General features: G+C 38.7%; 1 protein-coding gene across 4 annotated transcripts; it reads right to left on the bottom strand.

Annotated features, from left to right (window-relative positions):
* Positions 1-9,666: 9,666 nt before the first annotated feature.
* Positions 9,667-12,210, bottom strand: LOC124461540 (zinc finger BED domain-containing protein 4-like). 4 transcript variants are annotated; one of them, XR_006955129.1, is made up of 6 exons: positions 12,027-12,210; positions 11,741-11,807; positions 11,538-11,686; positions 11,254-11,454; positions 10,274-11,182; positions 9,667-10,149 (listed from the first exon to the last, which is right to left on the bottom strand). XR_006955129.1 is itself a non-coding variant. In XM_047013048.1 (5 exons), exons 1-5 carry the CDS (start codon positions 12,204-12,206, stop codon positions 9,796-9,798), a joined length of 951 nt encoding a protein of 316 aa, XP_046869004.1. In that variant the 5' UTR covers positions 12,207-12,210; the 3' UTR covers positions 9,668-9,795. The 4 variants fall into 4 exon arrangements, 3 of the variants coding, with proteins under 3 accessions (XP_046869005.1, XP_046869003.1, XP_046869004.1); XM_047013048.1 differs by lacking the exon at positions 10,274-11,182 and having other exon boundaries at positions 9,668-10,149; XM_047013049.1 differs by lacking the exons at positions 10,274-11,182; positions 11,741-11,807 and having other exon boundaries at positions 11,538-11,631.
* Positions 12,211-17,260: the final 5,050 nt, after the last annotated feature.

Genomic DNA, 17,260 nt, shown 5'->3' with positions numbered 1-17,260 from the left:
GTCCTGATGTGGTTCCATAAGTTACCGTTTTTAAACGATAAAACTTTAGTTCTTGACTTGGATCCTCTCTCCACACAATCATTTGATTGAATTGATCGGCGGGGTTTATCCGTACTTGACGATACATTTTTTCAATATCTGCTGTGAACACATATTTGTGTGTTCTGAACCGCAGAAGAATTGAGAAGAGTTGACTCTGTACAACTGGTCCAGGATATAAAATGTCGTTCAGTGATTTTCCTGATGACGTTTTGCATGATGCATCAAATACCACTCTTAGCTTGGTGGTGGCACTTTGTTAGTACACAGTGATGCGGCATAAAGTAATGGTTCTTGGGAGTTTGTTCTACCATTACTTGCTTCATATGTCCAAGCTGTTCATATTCTGACATAAATTTTACATACTCCTTTTTTATGTCAAGGCTCATTCGCCTCTCTAACGACATGAATCTTCTTATGGCTACTTCCCGAGATTCTCCAAGAAATGAAGCCTCTTCAGCAAATGGAAGCTTTACAATTAGTCGATTGTCCGCCGCCGTGTCTAGGTTATCGAGGAAGAATTTTTCACAATACTCTTTCTCCGGACTCCTGTAACTTTTCATTGGCTCTAGTGTGTCTAGCTGCCAGAATCTTTTTAGAGATTCCACTGGATTCGTCATGCCTACCACACATGTGATTGAAGCTGACGTTGACATATTAATTCTACAAGCAATTATCCATCCAAACTCTGAATTTTGTAATGTTATCATTTTTTCCTGGTTTATCAAATGTTGGGTCCGCTAATTGAATGTTGTCTGGTAATGTGACTTTCTGCGTTATTTGTTGTGTGGGTTGGTCACCTATTATGTGTGGCAGTACAAACTAGCATTGCGAACTTGTTGTATTTTGACCTTACAACTACGCTTACTCGCGCCTTGCTTATCTGCGGTTGACCACCCACTCCATTTATGTGCACATGAGTCTCGTTAATTTTTAACGATAATTTCTTTACCAGTCTCTCTGAGACGAGATTTACTTGTGAGCCGCCATCCAGAGTGCTACCACTACCTTGGCCGTTGCCAACAGGGTCTATTTTCTGCCAATTCCATATGCAGAAGCTGAAGAAGCAGATGTAGCAATTTGGTTGCCTGTTTCTAAATGTAACATTGTGTTATGTTAAGCCACTCTGCTGCGGATTTGATTTTGAACTTTTCACATTGGAAGAGTTTGTGATTTGCTCTTTCGCAGAACGCACACACTTGAATTTGGTTTTTCAATGCTGCGATTTTCGTTTCTTGGTTTCCCAATCGCCTCTAATGTTAGGAAGCGCTGTTCCAAGCAGGATAGGAAGTCCTTTACTTCCTGCAGATTCCTTGTGTTGGAAAGAGTTTGTTTCAAATAGTGCGTGGTTGAATCTATCCAGTTTTTTTGTCATATAAAACATTATGACAGCATCTGACGATTCCATATTGACGCCTACATTTTTTAAAGCTTGCAATGATTCAAAAATGCTATCATGCAAATTCCTTATAGAAGCTGCATCATTTCCCACATTTGGGTGATCAAACAGCTTTGTCAGTATGGCTGTTACTAGAACTCGTTTGTTATTAAATCGTTCCTGCAACACTGACCAAGCAGTGTTGTAATTGGCTTCTGTTAATTCCAGGTGCCGTATCAATCTCTCTGCTTCTCCAGAAGGGTTTGATTTTAAGTACCACATTTTCTCTATCGTGGATACATTTGACTCATGAACCACCTTTTTATAGATGTCATGAAATTGTTGCCATTTCAGATAATCCCCATCAAATTTTGGAATAGGAATTTTGGGTAGTTGCAATGATTGTATCGATTGCAATACAGGCGGTGATTGTATCACTACATTTTCTGCTGGTGCCTCATAATCTCATAATGGATTTCTTCAATTTGCATCCATAATTTGTCGACTACCGATTTGTAAGTCATTTTTTCTTCAGGCACAATTTGTCTTAATGTCCTGGACAATGAATCCAGCAGAGCACTTTGCTTGCGAACTAGTGGTTTGATCACGACTCGCTCTTCCTCTCGTTGGCGAGCTTGTCTCTCTAGTTTTATCTTTGCCAAATAGTCCTTCCAATCTTCTACTATATTAGTTACAACCGCCTTCATTTTGCAGAAATAGTCCGTTACAAAGTAGTCATCTTCAGTTGGCACGTTATTTAATTTGTACATCCTGATGACTTTACTCGAAGTTCTCCCACATGTATTCCAGGAGCTCAAGTTTCTCCTCAAAATAAGATGGCTTCGGTTTTTTGGCGAAAGAATTTTTTTTTGGTATTCCAAATGGAGGCCTGAATTGCCTGTCCTCGTTCTGTCTGCTGCTTATAAAACTCCTCCATGTTCTTTTATATTCTTATGTAATTGCTTATTTGTACTAGTACATGACCCGATGGAAGTTAATTTATTTTGTCAAAGACAGGGAACGCTCCGACTCGTTCCTAAAATTGGTCAAGTGTAGCACAAATAAGAATAAGAAATAAATCGAAGTCGCCTTTTGATTAGTGTTTAAACATTAGTTTATTTTTATTTCCAATATACCTATTATTTTACACTGATAAATGCCACGACAGTGGCACCAATTTTTTTGAGTTTCTTTTCTATGTTTCAAAAATTGCTGACCAATGTCAAACTATATACTCGTGCGTACTACCTGGGTTACTGACCGAGTTAACTAGGTCAGATATTGATGACGCAAGGAAATGCAACAGAGTTTATGAGTTGATCAAACTTTTTTATAATAAATAACTTTAATATAAAAATAACTTTTTATGATTTGGTCGCCTCGTTGACACAAATCGTTGTTAAATGTTTTTGACAAAGTGATCGCCTAGTTGATCAAATTTTATTCAATGGGTATGCACTGCTACCCCGTTGCGGAAAAGCAACTCCTAGTTTTCCAATAAATTGTTTTTTAATCGCCAAGGTGGCTACGCAATGATTGCCAAGTTTATCGATTGCGATGTTTTTAGTCGGGACCCCAGATTGATGTGAAATGTTCAACAATTTGTGCCCTCGCTTAGGAATGTTCTGAGTCCAAATCTTCGACTGCGCTCTTTGTATAATATCGACATTGCTGGTACTTGCATTTCCCCATAGTACGGCTCCGAAAGTCCAGATGGGTTTCAGTACGGAGTTGTATAGGAGGACTTTATACTCCAGACGTAGAGGGGACCGAGCATTGATGATCCAATGTAGGCTACTCGCTTTCAGTTTAAGCTGTGACTTTTTTGCTTCGATGTGCATGCGCCAAGTTAGTCTTCTGTCTAGGTGGATGCCAAGGTAAGTGACATCCACGGCTTGAGGAACTGGTACGTTGTTTAGCATTAGAGCTGGACAGTTTCTTCTGTTAAGCGTAAATGTAACATGTTTGCATTTCTGCTCGTTGACCCGGATACGCCAGGTTGCTAGCCATTCCTCTACCACCTTAAGGTGTTCCTCTAGTTTTGCAGAGGCTTGTATTGGACATTTGGATCTGCTAAGGATTGCCGTGTCATCGGCAAAAGTGGACGTTGTAAGTCCTAAACTCGTTGGTAAGTCTGCAGTGTACAGCAGGTAGAGCAATGGGCCGAGTACACTGCCTTGCGGTACACCAGCTTTGATTTCAAAATCATCGGAGACGGAGCCATTACATCTTACAGCGAATTTCCTATTGTAAAGGTAAGATTCCATGAGTTTGTGTGTGTACTGTGGCAGTTTTTGCCGGATTTTGAACATCAGACCCTCCAGCCAAACTCTATCGAAAGCCTGGGCAACGTCCAGAAAGACAGCCGCACAGTATTCTTTTAGTTCGAATGCTGTTCGTATTTCGGATGTTATGCGATTGACTTGTTCAATTGTACCATGTTTTTCGCGGAAGCCAAACTGGTGTGAAGGGATTGTGTTCTCCGATGCCAGAAATGAGTTTAGGCGGATCTGCAGGACCTTTTCAAAAAGCTTTGAAAGACATGGCAGCAAACTAATTGGCCTATAGGATGATGGCTGGGTTTTGTCTTTTCCCACTTTAGGAATCATGATGATAGTGGACTTTTTCCATGTTCTTGGGAAGTAGCCAATTTTTATTATAGCGTTGAACAGTTTGCAGATATATTGTATTGCAATGATAGGGAGTTCTAGGATCATTTTCGGTGTGATTAGGTCATGACCAGGGGCTTTTTTCGGCTTTATGTGGTTTTTAATAACTGCAGTGATCTCGTCCGATTGGAGTTCCGAGTACTCACTATCCGTTAATGTGTTCGAAGGGGGAAGTACAGATGAGTTTGATGTTGGATTTGGCTGGAAAACCATCTTAAGATGTGTGGCAAATACGGATGCCCTCTCTTCGTCACTGCGGGCCCATCCACCGGTTGGACTCCTTATCGGTGAAATTGTCTCTGTAGGAGCGCTTAAAGTTGGGTGGGCTTTCCACAGAGGATGTTTAGTGCTGGTTGGACTGAGCTTTTATATGTATTTCCTTTGAGCCCAGCTTTCCTCTTGTCTTAACGCCTTGGTTGCGATTAGCTTGCCTTAGGCGAAGTTTTGCTGCTGGTTAGCGAGTAATCTGCCATTCTCTTCTTAGACGTCGTTTTTCCGTTACTAATTGTTCTATCCGCCGGTTCGTAGGCCTGTCAACAGGTTTGGTGTAAGAAGAGGCATGTGGAGTAGATACTCTTGCTGCAGCTCCCATCATCGACTCAAGTGCAGAGACGCACATATCAATGTCCTCTTCAGCATCCAGTTTCGGCGAACAGTCAATGTGGGCACTCATGTACATCTTAAATTTAAGCCAATTCGTTTTGTTGTTTGTGAGCCTATAAGGGCGATCAATTACTTGAGGTCTTGTTAATAATGTGAATAGCACTGGAGAGTGATCGGAAGTTAAATCTAGCAGTGTTTCCGCAGTGATCCGATTACGTGGAATCCTCTTGGTTACTGCGAAATCAATCAAGTCAGGCACTTTCTGTGAATCTGTGGGCCAATAAGTAGGCCTACCCGGTGAGACGCAATCCATCTTATTGAGAGGGTTGACTATTGTGTTGTACAACTGCTTTCCTTTAGGATTTACCAGGCGAGATCCCCAGTGCGTATGTTTGGCGTTATAGTCCCCTGCTGCAATGAAGCGATCTCCGAGTGTGTTAAAGAAATCGGTAAATTCCTTTTCAGAGATTGAGAAGCGTGGTGGGCAGTACAGGGCAACCAAAGTAGTGTTGCCGCAGCTGGTTTGGACGGTTATAGCAGTTGCTTGTAGGTGCTGTGTTTCAAATCTGTTGAGGAACGAGTGTTTTATACGGTTTTTGATTAGGATACCAGTCCCGCCATGAGCTTTTCCGTCTGGATGGTTTGTTGCGTAGAAGGTATATTTTGGTATTTGAAAATTATTTTTTGATGTTAAATGTGTTTCCGAAATCAGCAAGACGTCGATTTCACTTGAGTCTAGGAATAGTTGCAGTTCATTTTTGAGCTTGGAGATGCCGTTAGCATTCCAAAGACATAGACGTAGGGAAGCCATTATTTATTCTCGATAAGCTTCTGGATAAGCAGGCTTTGAGTTCGTGCATACAGTTTTGCGTGAACGTCATAAAAGTGGTCATGTTTTGATTGACTGAGATCAATAGGGCCTCTAAACCACTTGGAGTTTGCTGGCCAAGCTCTGGTGCGCTAGATTGCGGATTCTGTAGATGGCGGAGTGACGGGGTCTCTTTCGCGGGCTCCGTCTGTCCAGTTCGGAGCACACTAGCGAAGGATACACTAGGACTGGTTGTAGCAGTCATGTTGGATGATCTAACAGCCTTGGCGAAGAAAACCTCCGGTGTAGTTTTGGAGGGGTTGAAGATGATTTTTGGTCCAGCTGGGGGTTTGCGCCCGTTTAGGTGTGATTTAAGATCCTTAAAGACAGGACATCCTCTGTAGTTGGCCGTGTGGTTCCCTCCACAGTTGCTGCATAGTCTTAGTGCGACGTTGTTTCTGTCCTTGGTGCCTTGCATTGCTTGTGACAGTGTTTTAGTTTTGACAAGAATAGAGCCGTTTCGTAGGGTTTTACACTCACTAATCTCACCATTGCAAATGTTGTCTATGACTTTTTTAATTAAGAAAGGTGAAACATTTGCGAGAGTATCGCTACTATTTTTTCTTGTTATAATGAGAAATTTAGGTCCAGATGAGATGTTTTTTAATTATTTTGTTTTGTCAACGGTAAATTGGTTTTGAAGTGGTGCTGTGTTTCGGTCGGGCGGTTGCCCCATGGTTGTTGTTGTTTGGCTATTCACTTTGTAAAGTTTGTAACTATTACCGTTATGAGTTTTGTAGTTTGTTGTTGGTAGATTTAATTTTTGTTTCGTTTAGATTTTGCTTTTTGCTTTACGCTTGCGGTTTTGCTGTAGGCTCGACTGTTTGCGATGAATGCAGAACTGAGACTGTGAAAAGATATAACAAATAAACAAATAAAAGAAACTGAAAAAATTGGTTTCACATGTCGTCACTGTCGTGGCGTTTATCAGTGTAAAAAAATAGGAATATTGAAAATAAAATGAACTAATGTTAAACACTTACATTTTCATATTCTAGAGAAATGCAGTTCTAGCTTCTGGCAGAAGAGCTTAATTGTGAAGGAGTTTACATCCAGAAAAATGAAGACAATGGGCCAAACAAGGATTCCTTCACCATCTGTTCCTCTTTCTTCCTCATCGACTCCCACGCCTTCCTTATCTAGTCCTTTTCTACTCTATCAAAAAACTAACAACTTCCTTCGCTGTCGGCTAGCAGAATGTCAGAGGCCTAATACTTAACTTACTAAACTCTTTGAACATAGTCTGTCTGTTGATTTTGACCTAGTTGTCTTTACGGACACTTGGTTAAAACCTGACATTTTGGACGGCACCGTTTTACCCTCTTATGCCAATATTTTTAGACGTGATCGTTCTGATCGTAGGGGTGGTTGAGTTCTTATTGCATTCGATTCCACCCTATCATCGGGTCTGATAACAATACCTGTCTCAAGTAGTATCGAATTTAAGCTCGTTAAGGTATCTTTTACTCGTTTTTCCATTTTTGTTACCTGTTCTTACATTCCGCCCCAATCGGAATGGCTAACCTATTTACTACACTTAGATTCTATTAAATTTATAGTTGAACTACTTTCTGACAGAGACTTATTAATTGTCCTAGGGGACTTTAACCTGCCCACTATGACTTGGTCAACAGTTAATGGTAGCAAAACGTTGCTGCCCTCTGGGTGTCATGATTTTATTGATGGTCTGTTTGAGCTTTCGTTGGCCCAGCTGAATTCGATTTCTAATACGTCTGGCAGATTTCTGGATCTGATTTTTACTTCTGATCCTAGCTTTTGTGAAGTATCTAGAACTAGTCCAATGGTGTTACCAGAGGATAGTTATCATCCAACTTTAGAGTTATCTATTGAGTTTCCCAGCCGCGAGCCCATCTCCGAGTGTGATCCTACGGTAAGCACCCGATGTTTTCGGAAGACTGACTTTGTAATCAATGCCTCTCTTAACACCGATTGCACTAATTTATTCACTTGTACGGATATGAATTTCGATATTTCTTTTTTTTATACCACTGTTGACTCGATCTTTAATGACTGTGTACCCCTAGTGTCTCCTGTGTACCACCGCAGTGTAAAAACTATCCTTCGCTAGTGTGCTCCGAACTGGACAGACGGAGCCCGCGAAAGAGACCCCGTCGCTTCACCATCTACAGAATTCGCCACCTAGCGCATCAGAGCTTGGCCAGCAATCTCACTTAATCAAAACATGGCCACTTTTATGACGTTCATGCAAAACTGCATGCAGAAACTGATCAAAACCTGCTTACCCAGAAGCTTATCGATAGTAAATAATGGCTTCCCTCAAGTGAAATCGACGTCATGCTGATTTCGGAAACACATTTAACATCAAATAATAATTTTCAAATACCTAAATATGCCTTCTACGCACCAAACCATCTAGACGGAAAAGCTCATGGCGGGACTGGTATCCTAATCAAAAACCATATAAAAACTCGTTCCTCAACAGATTTGAAACACAGCACCTACAAGCAACTGCTATAGCTGTCCAAACCAGCTGCGGCAACACTACTTTGGTTGCCCTGTACTGCCCACCACGCTTCTCAATCTCTGAAAAGGAATTTACCGATTTCTTTAACACACTCGGAGATCGCTTCATTGCAGCAGGGGACTATAACGCCAAACATACGCACTGGGGATCTAGCCTGCTAAATCCTAAAGGCTCTCAAAAAGGCTCTCAAAAAGATGGATTGCGTCTCACCGGGTAGGCCTACTTATTGGCCACAGATCCACAGAAAGTGCCAGACTTGATTGATTTCGCAGTTACCAAGAGGATTTCACGTAATCGGATCACTGCGGAAACACTGCTAGATTTAACTTCCGATCACTCTCCAGTGCTATTCACACTATTAACAAGACCTCAAGTACTTGATCGCCCATATAGGCCTTCAAACAACAAAACGAATTGGCTTAAGTTTAAAATGTACATGAGTACCCACATTGACTGTTCGCCGAAACTGGATGCTGAAGAGGACATTGATATGTGCGTCTCTGCACGTAAGTTGATGATGGGAGCTGCAGCAAAAGTATCTACTCCACATGCCTCTTCCTACACTAAACCTGTTGACAGGCCTACGAACCGGCGGATAGAACAATTAGTAACGGAAAAACAACGTCTAAGAAGAGAATGGCAGATTACTCGCTAACCAGCACGAAACCTTCGCCTAAGGCATGCCAATCGCAACCTCTCCAAGGCGTTAAGACAAGAGGAAAGCTGGGCTCAAAGGAAATACATAGAAAAGCTCAGTCCAACCAGCACTAAACAACCTCTGTAGAAAGCCCACCCACAATTTCACCGATAAGGAGTCCAACCGGTGGATGGGTATGGGATCTGATATAACGACCTATATGCACCATGCTGATGCTTTGCAAACTATTTTTAATCGTCTTAAAGATCGCGATTTCCTTATAGTTTTAGGTGATTTCAACTTGCCTAATATTTCTTGGCTTGTTGATGATAATCTATCTTTCTTAATTCCTTCATCTCAACATGTTTTTCTTAATAGCCTACTTGAATGTCCGCTATATCAGTTGAATTCTTTCCTTAACTTTTCTAAAAGAATCCTTGATCTTGTTTCTGTCTCTGATCCCACTGTTAGTGCTGTATCCCGAACACAGCCCCTAGTGAAACCTGAAGATCCTAATCACCCTACCATTGTAGTTACTATTTTTTACAATTCCGTTACTAATTCATTTAACAACATCTCAAATTCTCGTCGTAGATGTTTTCGTAAAACAAATTTCAATCTTCTTAATAGCCTTATTTTCTCTTTTGATTGGTCATTTCTATTTGAGTGCTGCGATATAGATCGTGCAGTGAAGTTTTTCTACTCTGCTGTTAATTCTCTAATTGATAAATGCGTTCCTTATGTGAATGTCTCTACCGTCTCCAGCACGTCAGTCTGGTTCACACGTAGGCTCTCTAATCTCCGTAACATAGGCTTGTCGGATATTTTTAAAATATCGTATCGATGATATTTTTGCTTTTGAAGAAATATCGATATGATATTAATATATATCGTTAAAAATATCGATATATCGATATTTTAGATATTTTTTTCCCCCAAAATAAATTTAAATTTACACAATAACATAACAATTTATTTTCTTAATACGGATTTTCTTTACACGCATTTTCTTAATACAGATTTTCTTCACACGCATTTTCTTAATACGGATTTTCTTAATACGGAATTTGTCATTTTGCATATTCAAAGGCATGTTTAACTCCAGTATTTGGAGTTTAAAGATTTCAAAAAAACCCGTTCTGTTTTATGTGTATCCGTCATACGACTTCGCGAGTCACAGACAACACATTTAATTGCAGAAGCAAGTCGCTCCGAAGGCACTGAACTACCAGGGGTTGTAAGGTATCGTAAGGCAAGCTTCGAAAGTCCTGGCATAGCTGCCTTATACGAACTCCAAAACATTATTGGGTTACTTTCCCACGAAGTTTGGGGCAAGCTGAGATACATCTTTAGCTCCCTATTTTCCGAACCGTCTACTTTCACAATTGACCTATTGTGCGCCTTTTCCAAGCTATCACCTTGGTCATCTGAATTTTCGTCATCTGAAATCTGCAAAAAAATTAAAAAAAAGAATTTGTTACATTTTTGAACAGAATTTTAATATTATTGTGAGTAAACCAATTACAGTTATTTAAGTTAATATATAATTATAATCTTTTAATTTTTGACATACCAGTTTTTCTTCAGTAAATGTAATCAATTCTTGTAAAATATCTTTAGTCGCCTCTTGTACCCCGATTGGCGAGATATACATCTTTTTAAATCTTGGATCGAGGAATGAAGACTTTACTAAGACTTTATTTAATTCAAGAGGCTTGCACCTTTTCTCTAATTGCTTGTGAAGAGAATCTTGTGCAAGAATGCCGTCAGCAGATTCTACTTTTGCAATCTGCATTTTCTTTAGCAAAAGTGAAATTAACGGGATCACCATGCTGACAGTTACATATTTTTCACCGCTTATTTTTTCAGTTGCATCTTTGAATGGGTTCAGAAGGCTACAAAAATCCTTGCAAGTAGATAATTCATCAGTTGATAGCATTTCTGGCAAACCTTTTACTTTTTCAGATCTCTTTATTAAAATGATGGCCACTTTATTCGCAAGACTTAAAAAGGATACCAGCATTTCAAGACATGAATTCCATCGCGTGTCAACGCTTTGCTGCAAGGTCTTAATGCAACCTTCCGGAATTCCCTCATCAGCCTGAGCTTTTTGCAGCTCGTCCATTAATGCAGGACTGTGCTTGAAATGCATAACAATTTTTTTAACTTTGTCCAAAATACTACAAAATGATGCGATCTCCTTCACAGAATCGTCTACCACTAAGTGGATGGTATGCGCAAAGCAAGGAATGTGTTTCCCATTTCCAAGAAAATATCTTGATGCGGCTTTCATATTATTCGCATTATCCGTGGTCAGTGTTGTACACTTAGACTTATCAATGCTAAAATCGTCGCACGCTTTCTCCAAGAGCTTATGTACTCACTGGTATGAGACTAAATTAAATTTGAGAAATGTATGGTTTTCTTATATTAGGTGGTAAAAATAACAACAAAGTGACAAATGGCCAAAATTCACAGAACACTAGACAAATACGATTAACAATTAACGAGGTGACAAAAACACAGATAAAATAATGAATATAAAAAAATTACCTGATCCATTCTAGCTGCCATTAAACAAATTGATTCCAAACATTCCTTATTTATAAAATGCGCAGTTATTGTAAGAAATGATCGGCTTGAGTTTGTGATAGTCACTGCGTCGCAGGTGAATGCGACATCCTCCACTTCGCTTAAAATCTTTTTAACAGCATCCACTGATTTGCTGTATTTTTCTTCGATCATTGTTGTAATCTAGAAAAAATGATATATATTTAGAAAAGCGTATTGATTTTATGATTATTCTATACAGTAAAACAACCGAAATTAATACTTGCCTTGGACCGGCCAGGCATTTTAAATTGCGGGACACATTTCTTAAGAAGGTGTGTTAGACCTTCTTTCTCCACGCACCGGACAGGCATGTTGTCTCTGCAAATCATGAAGACAATTGCTTCATATATTTCATTCGCCTTCTGTCCATTGTCTAAAATGAAGAACAAGTTAATAAAATTCAGAATGCACACTTTTTCTTACTTACCTTTTAAAGCTTCAATGTTTCGAAATGATTGTTCAATTGTTTGGTTTTCACGAAACTTCATCGAAACCTAATAATTTAGTCAAACGAATAAGAATTCAGAATTAGAAATTGCGAAATAATCTATATGAAATTAAATCGGGTGTATAATTCGAGAATTTGTGCGTGTGGCTCTAAAATTGCCCGCGTTTTCTTGAAATACACACACCATTGCATTTCGAGAAAACGCGGGCTCTAAAATTACACACACGCACAAACAGAAAAATAACGGCACTTTATAAGTACTTACCTTTTTTTGCATACACTTTACAAAAGTGTCATAGTGCTTGTTTTTTATGTGCGACGACATATTTGTTGAATTTCCACTTGTTTTAATAATTTTTTGACATAGTTTACATTTTGCTGTTCCATTTTTAAGATCCAAGTAATTCGATTTCATCATTTTTACATCCGCGCTCGCTGCACTCATTCTTAAAGTGACCAACGCAAAAATATCACAAAAAAATATCGATATTCGATATTTGGGGGAAAAAAATATCTCGATATAAATATATTTTTTTTTGAAAAACATATCCGATATATCGATATTTAGATATATTTTTGACAACCCTACCGTAACATTAAATCGAGATATTTTAAAAGATTTAAAAAAACTGGTTCGCGACTTGACTATGCAAATTACTGTATAGCCAAATCTCAATTTTGTCTTTTAAGCACTCAATGATACAATAATTATATCGTTCGCTGTAAGGTTGAAATTTATAAGAACCTCAAAAGATTTTACAACTTTGTTAATTCCAAAAGACGCTCTAATGTACTACCCTCCACCTTCAGACTTAATGACCAGACTGCTAATAATGATTCAGATATTGCAGATCTGTTTGCTAAATTCTTTCAGTCGACATATTCTACTACTGTTTCGGATCCCACACCCTATCCCTTTTCAATCCCACGTTTAAATTGTATGTTTTTTCCCAGTATTACTGAAGACTGTATTCTCTCTAGCTTGTCATCTATGAAGTCTTCCTTCGTTCCCGGGCCTGATGATATACCTAGTTGCATCCTTAAAATGTGTTCTATTTCCCTATCTAAGCCTTTAGCTCGGTTATTCTTTATATCGAGTGAGACTTGTACCTTTCCCGATTTTTGGAAGGAGTCTTTTATTATTCCGCTTTTTAAAAAGGTTAGCAAATCGGATGTTTCTAACTACCGTGGCATTGCCAAACTTTCGGCAATACCAAAGCTGTTTGAGAAATTTATTACGTCTTCCCTTCAACACCTATCCAGATCCACTATTTCTCCTTGTCAGCATGAAATCATGAAAGGTCGTTCGTCGCTTACTAACCTTTTAGAATTGACTACCCTTGTACACCATGGCTTCCGTAAAAAGTGTCAAACTGATGTTATTTATACTGACTTTAGTAAGGCTTTCGATACGTTTGATCATTCTATGCTTTTCGCGAAACTTAACATAATGGGTTTTTCCCCAAAACTATTGGCTTGGTTAATGTCGTATCTTATTGGAAGAACCCAAAAGGTGTCTTTCCGTTCCTCGATATCTAAAACTGTTCGAGTTACGTCAGGTGTACCCCAAGGCAGTCATCTGGGCCCGCTGTTATTTACACTGTTTATAAATGATTTGCCTTTGGCCTTGGCTCATTCACGCGTGTTCATGTTTGCGGATGACGTCAAGATTTGTTATTCCTATAATGATCCTTCTTTCCTACAGTACTTGCAATCAGATCTCGATGCGTTCTGTGATTGGTGCCACGTTAATAAATTACACCTTAATGCCTCTAAGTGTTCTTTTATGACTTTCAGTCGTTTGTCTCCGTTGCTAGCTCATTACTCTATTAAGTCTGTTCTGTTAGTTTGGTTACCATCGTTCAAAGACTTGGGCGTTATGTTTGACCCAAAACTTTCTCCGAAACGTAAAAGGACCAGTCCTTGGGGTGTTTCTGTATCTGTAGATCCGCCAGCGTCTCTTATCGTCCCCGACCGGTCTCATGCACCGTCCACTCCTAATGTACAGCAATTGATATCGTTTAAGAGCCCGGTTGTGAATGCTATTAGTAATGAATTACCGGTATCACCTGGGAATGATTTCTTAAAAACGATGCCTATTGTAGTGTCCGATGTGTCTGGGCAATTACCCATTCCAATGGAAATTGCCGATAGTTCTAAAAGTATCGAGGGCCCCGTAAACAAGTTGACTGCTGCAGTGGGTGACTTGTCCAACGTTACTGCTGCGGCTGACGCTTCGGGACCGCGGCCTCTCGTTGGCATACCACCAAAGAAACATATATTTGTTTCTAGGCTAGACCCTTTTGTCACATCTGATGATGTAATAGCCTATATTCCAAAGAAATTTAACGTCTCGAATATTGCGGTGGAGAAGTTTAAATTTTCTTATTCTCGGGACATTTCGTCCTTTAAAATTAGTGTTTCTGACAATATCTTCGACACTATATGTCGAGAAGATTTTTGGCCTAAACATATAATAGTTAAGGAATATACTGTAAAAAAGAAAAATCGGCAACCGATTCGCTTGCCTACAACAACAACTAATACTATTCCTGCCACATCAGCATCTGCTGGTGTGTCAAAAAACTAGCTTCGTCCCTTAACGTGGCTAAAACCTGATATTGCTGATGCATCGGTTTTTTCCACAAACTTTTTTATTTTCAGACGTGACCGGATTTCTCGCATAGGTGGTGGCGTTCTGATAGCTGTTGATGCTGCTTTATCATCTGAAATGATTCAATTTTCTAGTACCCAGGAGATTAAGTTTGTCGGTGTTAAAGTAAATTTTAAATCTTTTAATGCTTTCATTACTTGTTCCTATATTCCACCATTGTCAGACATGGTGGTATATTTAAATCATTTAGAGGCAATTCAGTTTGTCTCCTCTTTAGTTTCGAGTCAAGACATGCTCATAGTTGTAGGTGATTTTAATTTACCCGCTTTAGCATGGTCACTAACAGATGAATCTACCATGTTGCTGCCCTCTTTGTCACATGACTTTATTGATGGCCTTCTAGGCTTATCTTTATCCCAAGCCAATCCTGTCTTAAATTCTAATGGAAAATCGTTAGATCTTATTTTTATATTGGATTCTTCTTATTGTGAGGTTTCTAGGATCGAACCATTTGTTCTTCCAGAAGACAAATTTCATCCTACATTAAATTTAAAAATTGATTTGCCCTTGCTTTCACCATTACTTGGTTCAAATGAGTTACCTCTAACTAGGTGCTTTCGTAAGACTGACTTTGCCAGCCTTAATGAAAACATTGCTACTACCGATTGTTCTTATTTGTACAATTGTAGAGATATGAACTCAGCTGTTCGTTTTTTCTACGATACTCTGAATTCACTCTTTGATATTTGTATGCCTCTTGGTAGGATGGAGCGGCTTAACAAACCTCCCTGGTTCTCTCGTGAGCTATCCAATTTGAAAAATGTGAAGACACGATATTATAAGAAGTTTCAAAAAACACGTCGTTCATCAGATTATGCTCTGTATATAGTCGCTCGTTCAAAATTCATGATGCTTAATACACAATGCTATAAGAATTATCTTCAGCGGTGTAAGCTTCAGTTTTCTTCTGACCCTAAACAATTTTATAATTTTGTTAATTCTAAACGTAAGACCTCTGTGCACCCATCTTTTTTGTCTTTTCAAAATAAAAAAGCTAGCAGTGATCAGGCAATTGCCGATATGTTTGCGAGTTTTTTCAAAACAACTTATTCCTCAACGGAATATCGAGCAAGTCCGTATCCTTATCATTTAAAAAAGGCTAATTGCATTTTCAATCCAGTGATTCATGAAAGTTCTATTTCTAGCGAACTTAAATTAGTTAAACCTGTTTATTCTCCATGGCCAGATGGTCTTCCTGGATGTGTACTCAGGTTCTGTGCAAACGCATTATGTAAACCCATTTTAAAATTGTTTCTATTGTCTGTAGAATCTTCCTCTTTTCCATCTATTTGGAAGGAGTCGTATATTATTCCTCTGCATAAAAATGGCAAAAAGTCGTTCCATTTTTAGACTTCCTCTTTAACAGAGTTGAAACCAATCCAAAATATAAAGAAATCAAATACTGGATTGTGAATAATAGAAAATTTAAACCATGGATAACCCACTCGATAGAAAGATCCATAGTAGAAGCATTCAACTGCCTAAAGCGAAAAAACAGAATGCTACCCACCTGGGTACATAAACTATTCGAACAACCCATAGAGACAATTGATCTCTCAAGGAATTAAAAAAAAAAGATTTCTACAAAATATGATTAATTGGGATGACATAATAGGAAAAGCTAGAACACATGCGCAAGAATTAAATAAATGTTGTAAGTGCCTCTCGCAGAATAGGGAAACATCCCAAAGTACAATAGAAAAACACTCGAAAATAATAATAGAGAGCCTAGAAAATATTAGAGCTGTATTAATAGAACACTATAGTAAGCTAGCTGCGGGACGTACAACGACCGCAAATACATTCTATAATGACTGCAAACAAAAGGCAAAATCCGCATTAAAAAGATATAATATTGAATATAAACAAACAATTGATTTGGAAATTTCAATATCACTGGAAGACAAAACCAAGTCAACGGCTGAAGACGAGATAGATCAAGAAGAACCATCAGTGAGTTTAAATCAAACAAAAATAACTCCTAATATACCAGCCATTTCGCAGATTTTTTAAAGATGGCCTCAAACCTTATCCCACAGTTTGATGGCAGAAGAGAAAATCTTCAGAGCTTCATGGACGCATTGAATTTGATAAATTCACTAAAAGGCGACCATGAGAAAACAGCAGTGTGCCTAATAAAAACAAAACTAAAAGGTCACACAAGAAATTTGATAACTTTTGAACAGACAATAGAAAAAATTATTAACAGTATTGCGACAAATGTAAAAACGGAATCAGTAGCGTCAATATCGGCAATAATTAAAAACCAACTCCAGAGAAACAAAACAGCAAGTCAGTATGCCCAAGAGATTGAAAAGCTTACTGAATCTGAATCTGAAGTATACACTTTCAGTTGCTACAGAGGCAGTAACAAAGAACTGCATAAACAATCAAGTACGTAACGTATTAAAAGCAGGTATTTTCCGTGACATGAACGAACTAACAACGAAGTTCGTAGAGAGTAGTACAGCAGAAACAGGACAGGCGAACCATGTCATGCACTACCGTGTGCCGTACAACAACCGAGGAAGAAATAATTCCAACCGAAACAGCTCGAACTGAGGTAATTCCAACCGAGGTAGCTCTAACAACGGAAATGGTAGTGTACGACTTACCCAAAGTAATTCGGAAAACTAATAGATCCCTGCAGTTATTCAGAAGAAACTGTAAATTTATACACTTTCAATCTTAGTCTTAGTATTTTTATCAAAGTTAAACATGAAAAAAACATACAACACATATACTTTCTTGTTAGATACAGGTGCAGACGTATCAATAATAAAAGAAAAAACAGATACTTTTGAACATATAGATACTTCAAACAC

This window comes from Drosophila willistoni, unplaced genomic scaffold (genome assembly GCF_018902025.1).
Source record: "Drosophila willistoni isolate 14030-0811.24 unplaced genomic scaffold, UCI_dwil_1.1 Seg531, whole genome shotgun sequence".
Lineage (NCBI taxonomy): Eukaryota > Metazoa > Arthropoda > Insecta > Diptera > Drosophilidae > Drosophila > Drosophila willistoni.
The sequence above is the reverse complement of the archived record's forward strand: the minus strand, read 5'-3'. Positions and strand labels throughout refer to the sequence as shown.

What these genes read in the sequence shown, in the direction of transcription:
- LOC124461540 (XM_047013047.1), bottom strand. Translation starts at nt 10,993, where the DNA reads ATGAAAGCCGCATCAAGATATTTTCTTGGAAATGGGAAACACATTCCT. An exon ending in CATTTACTGAAGAAAAACTG is followed by an intron (nt 10,150 to 10,273) that starts GTATGTCAAAAA and finishes ATTTTTTTGCAG; the next exon opens with ATTTCAGATGACGAAAATTC.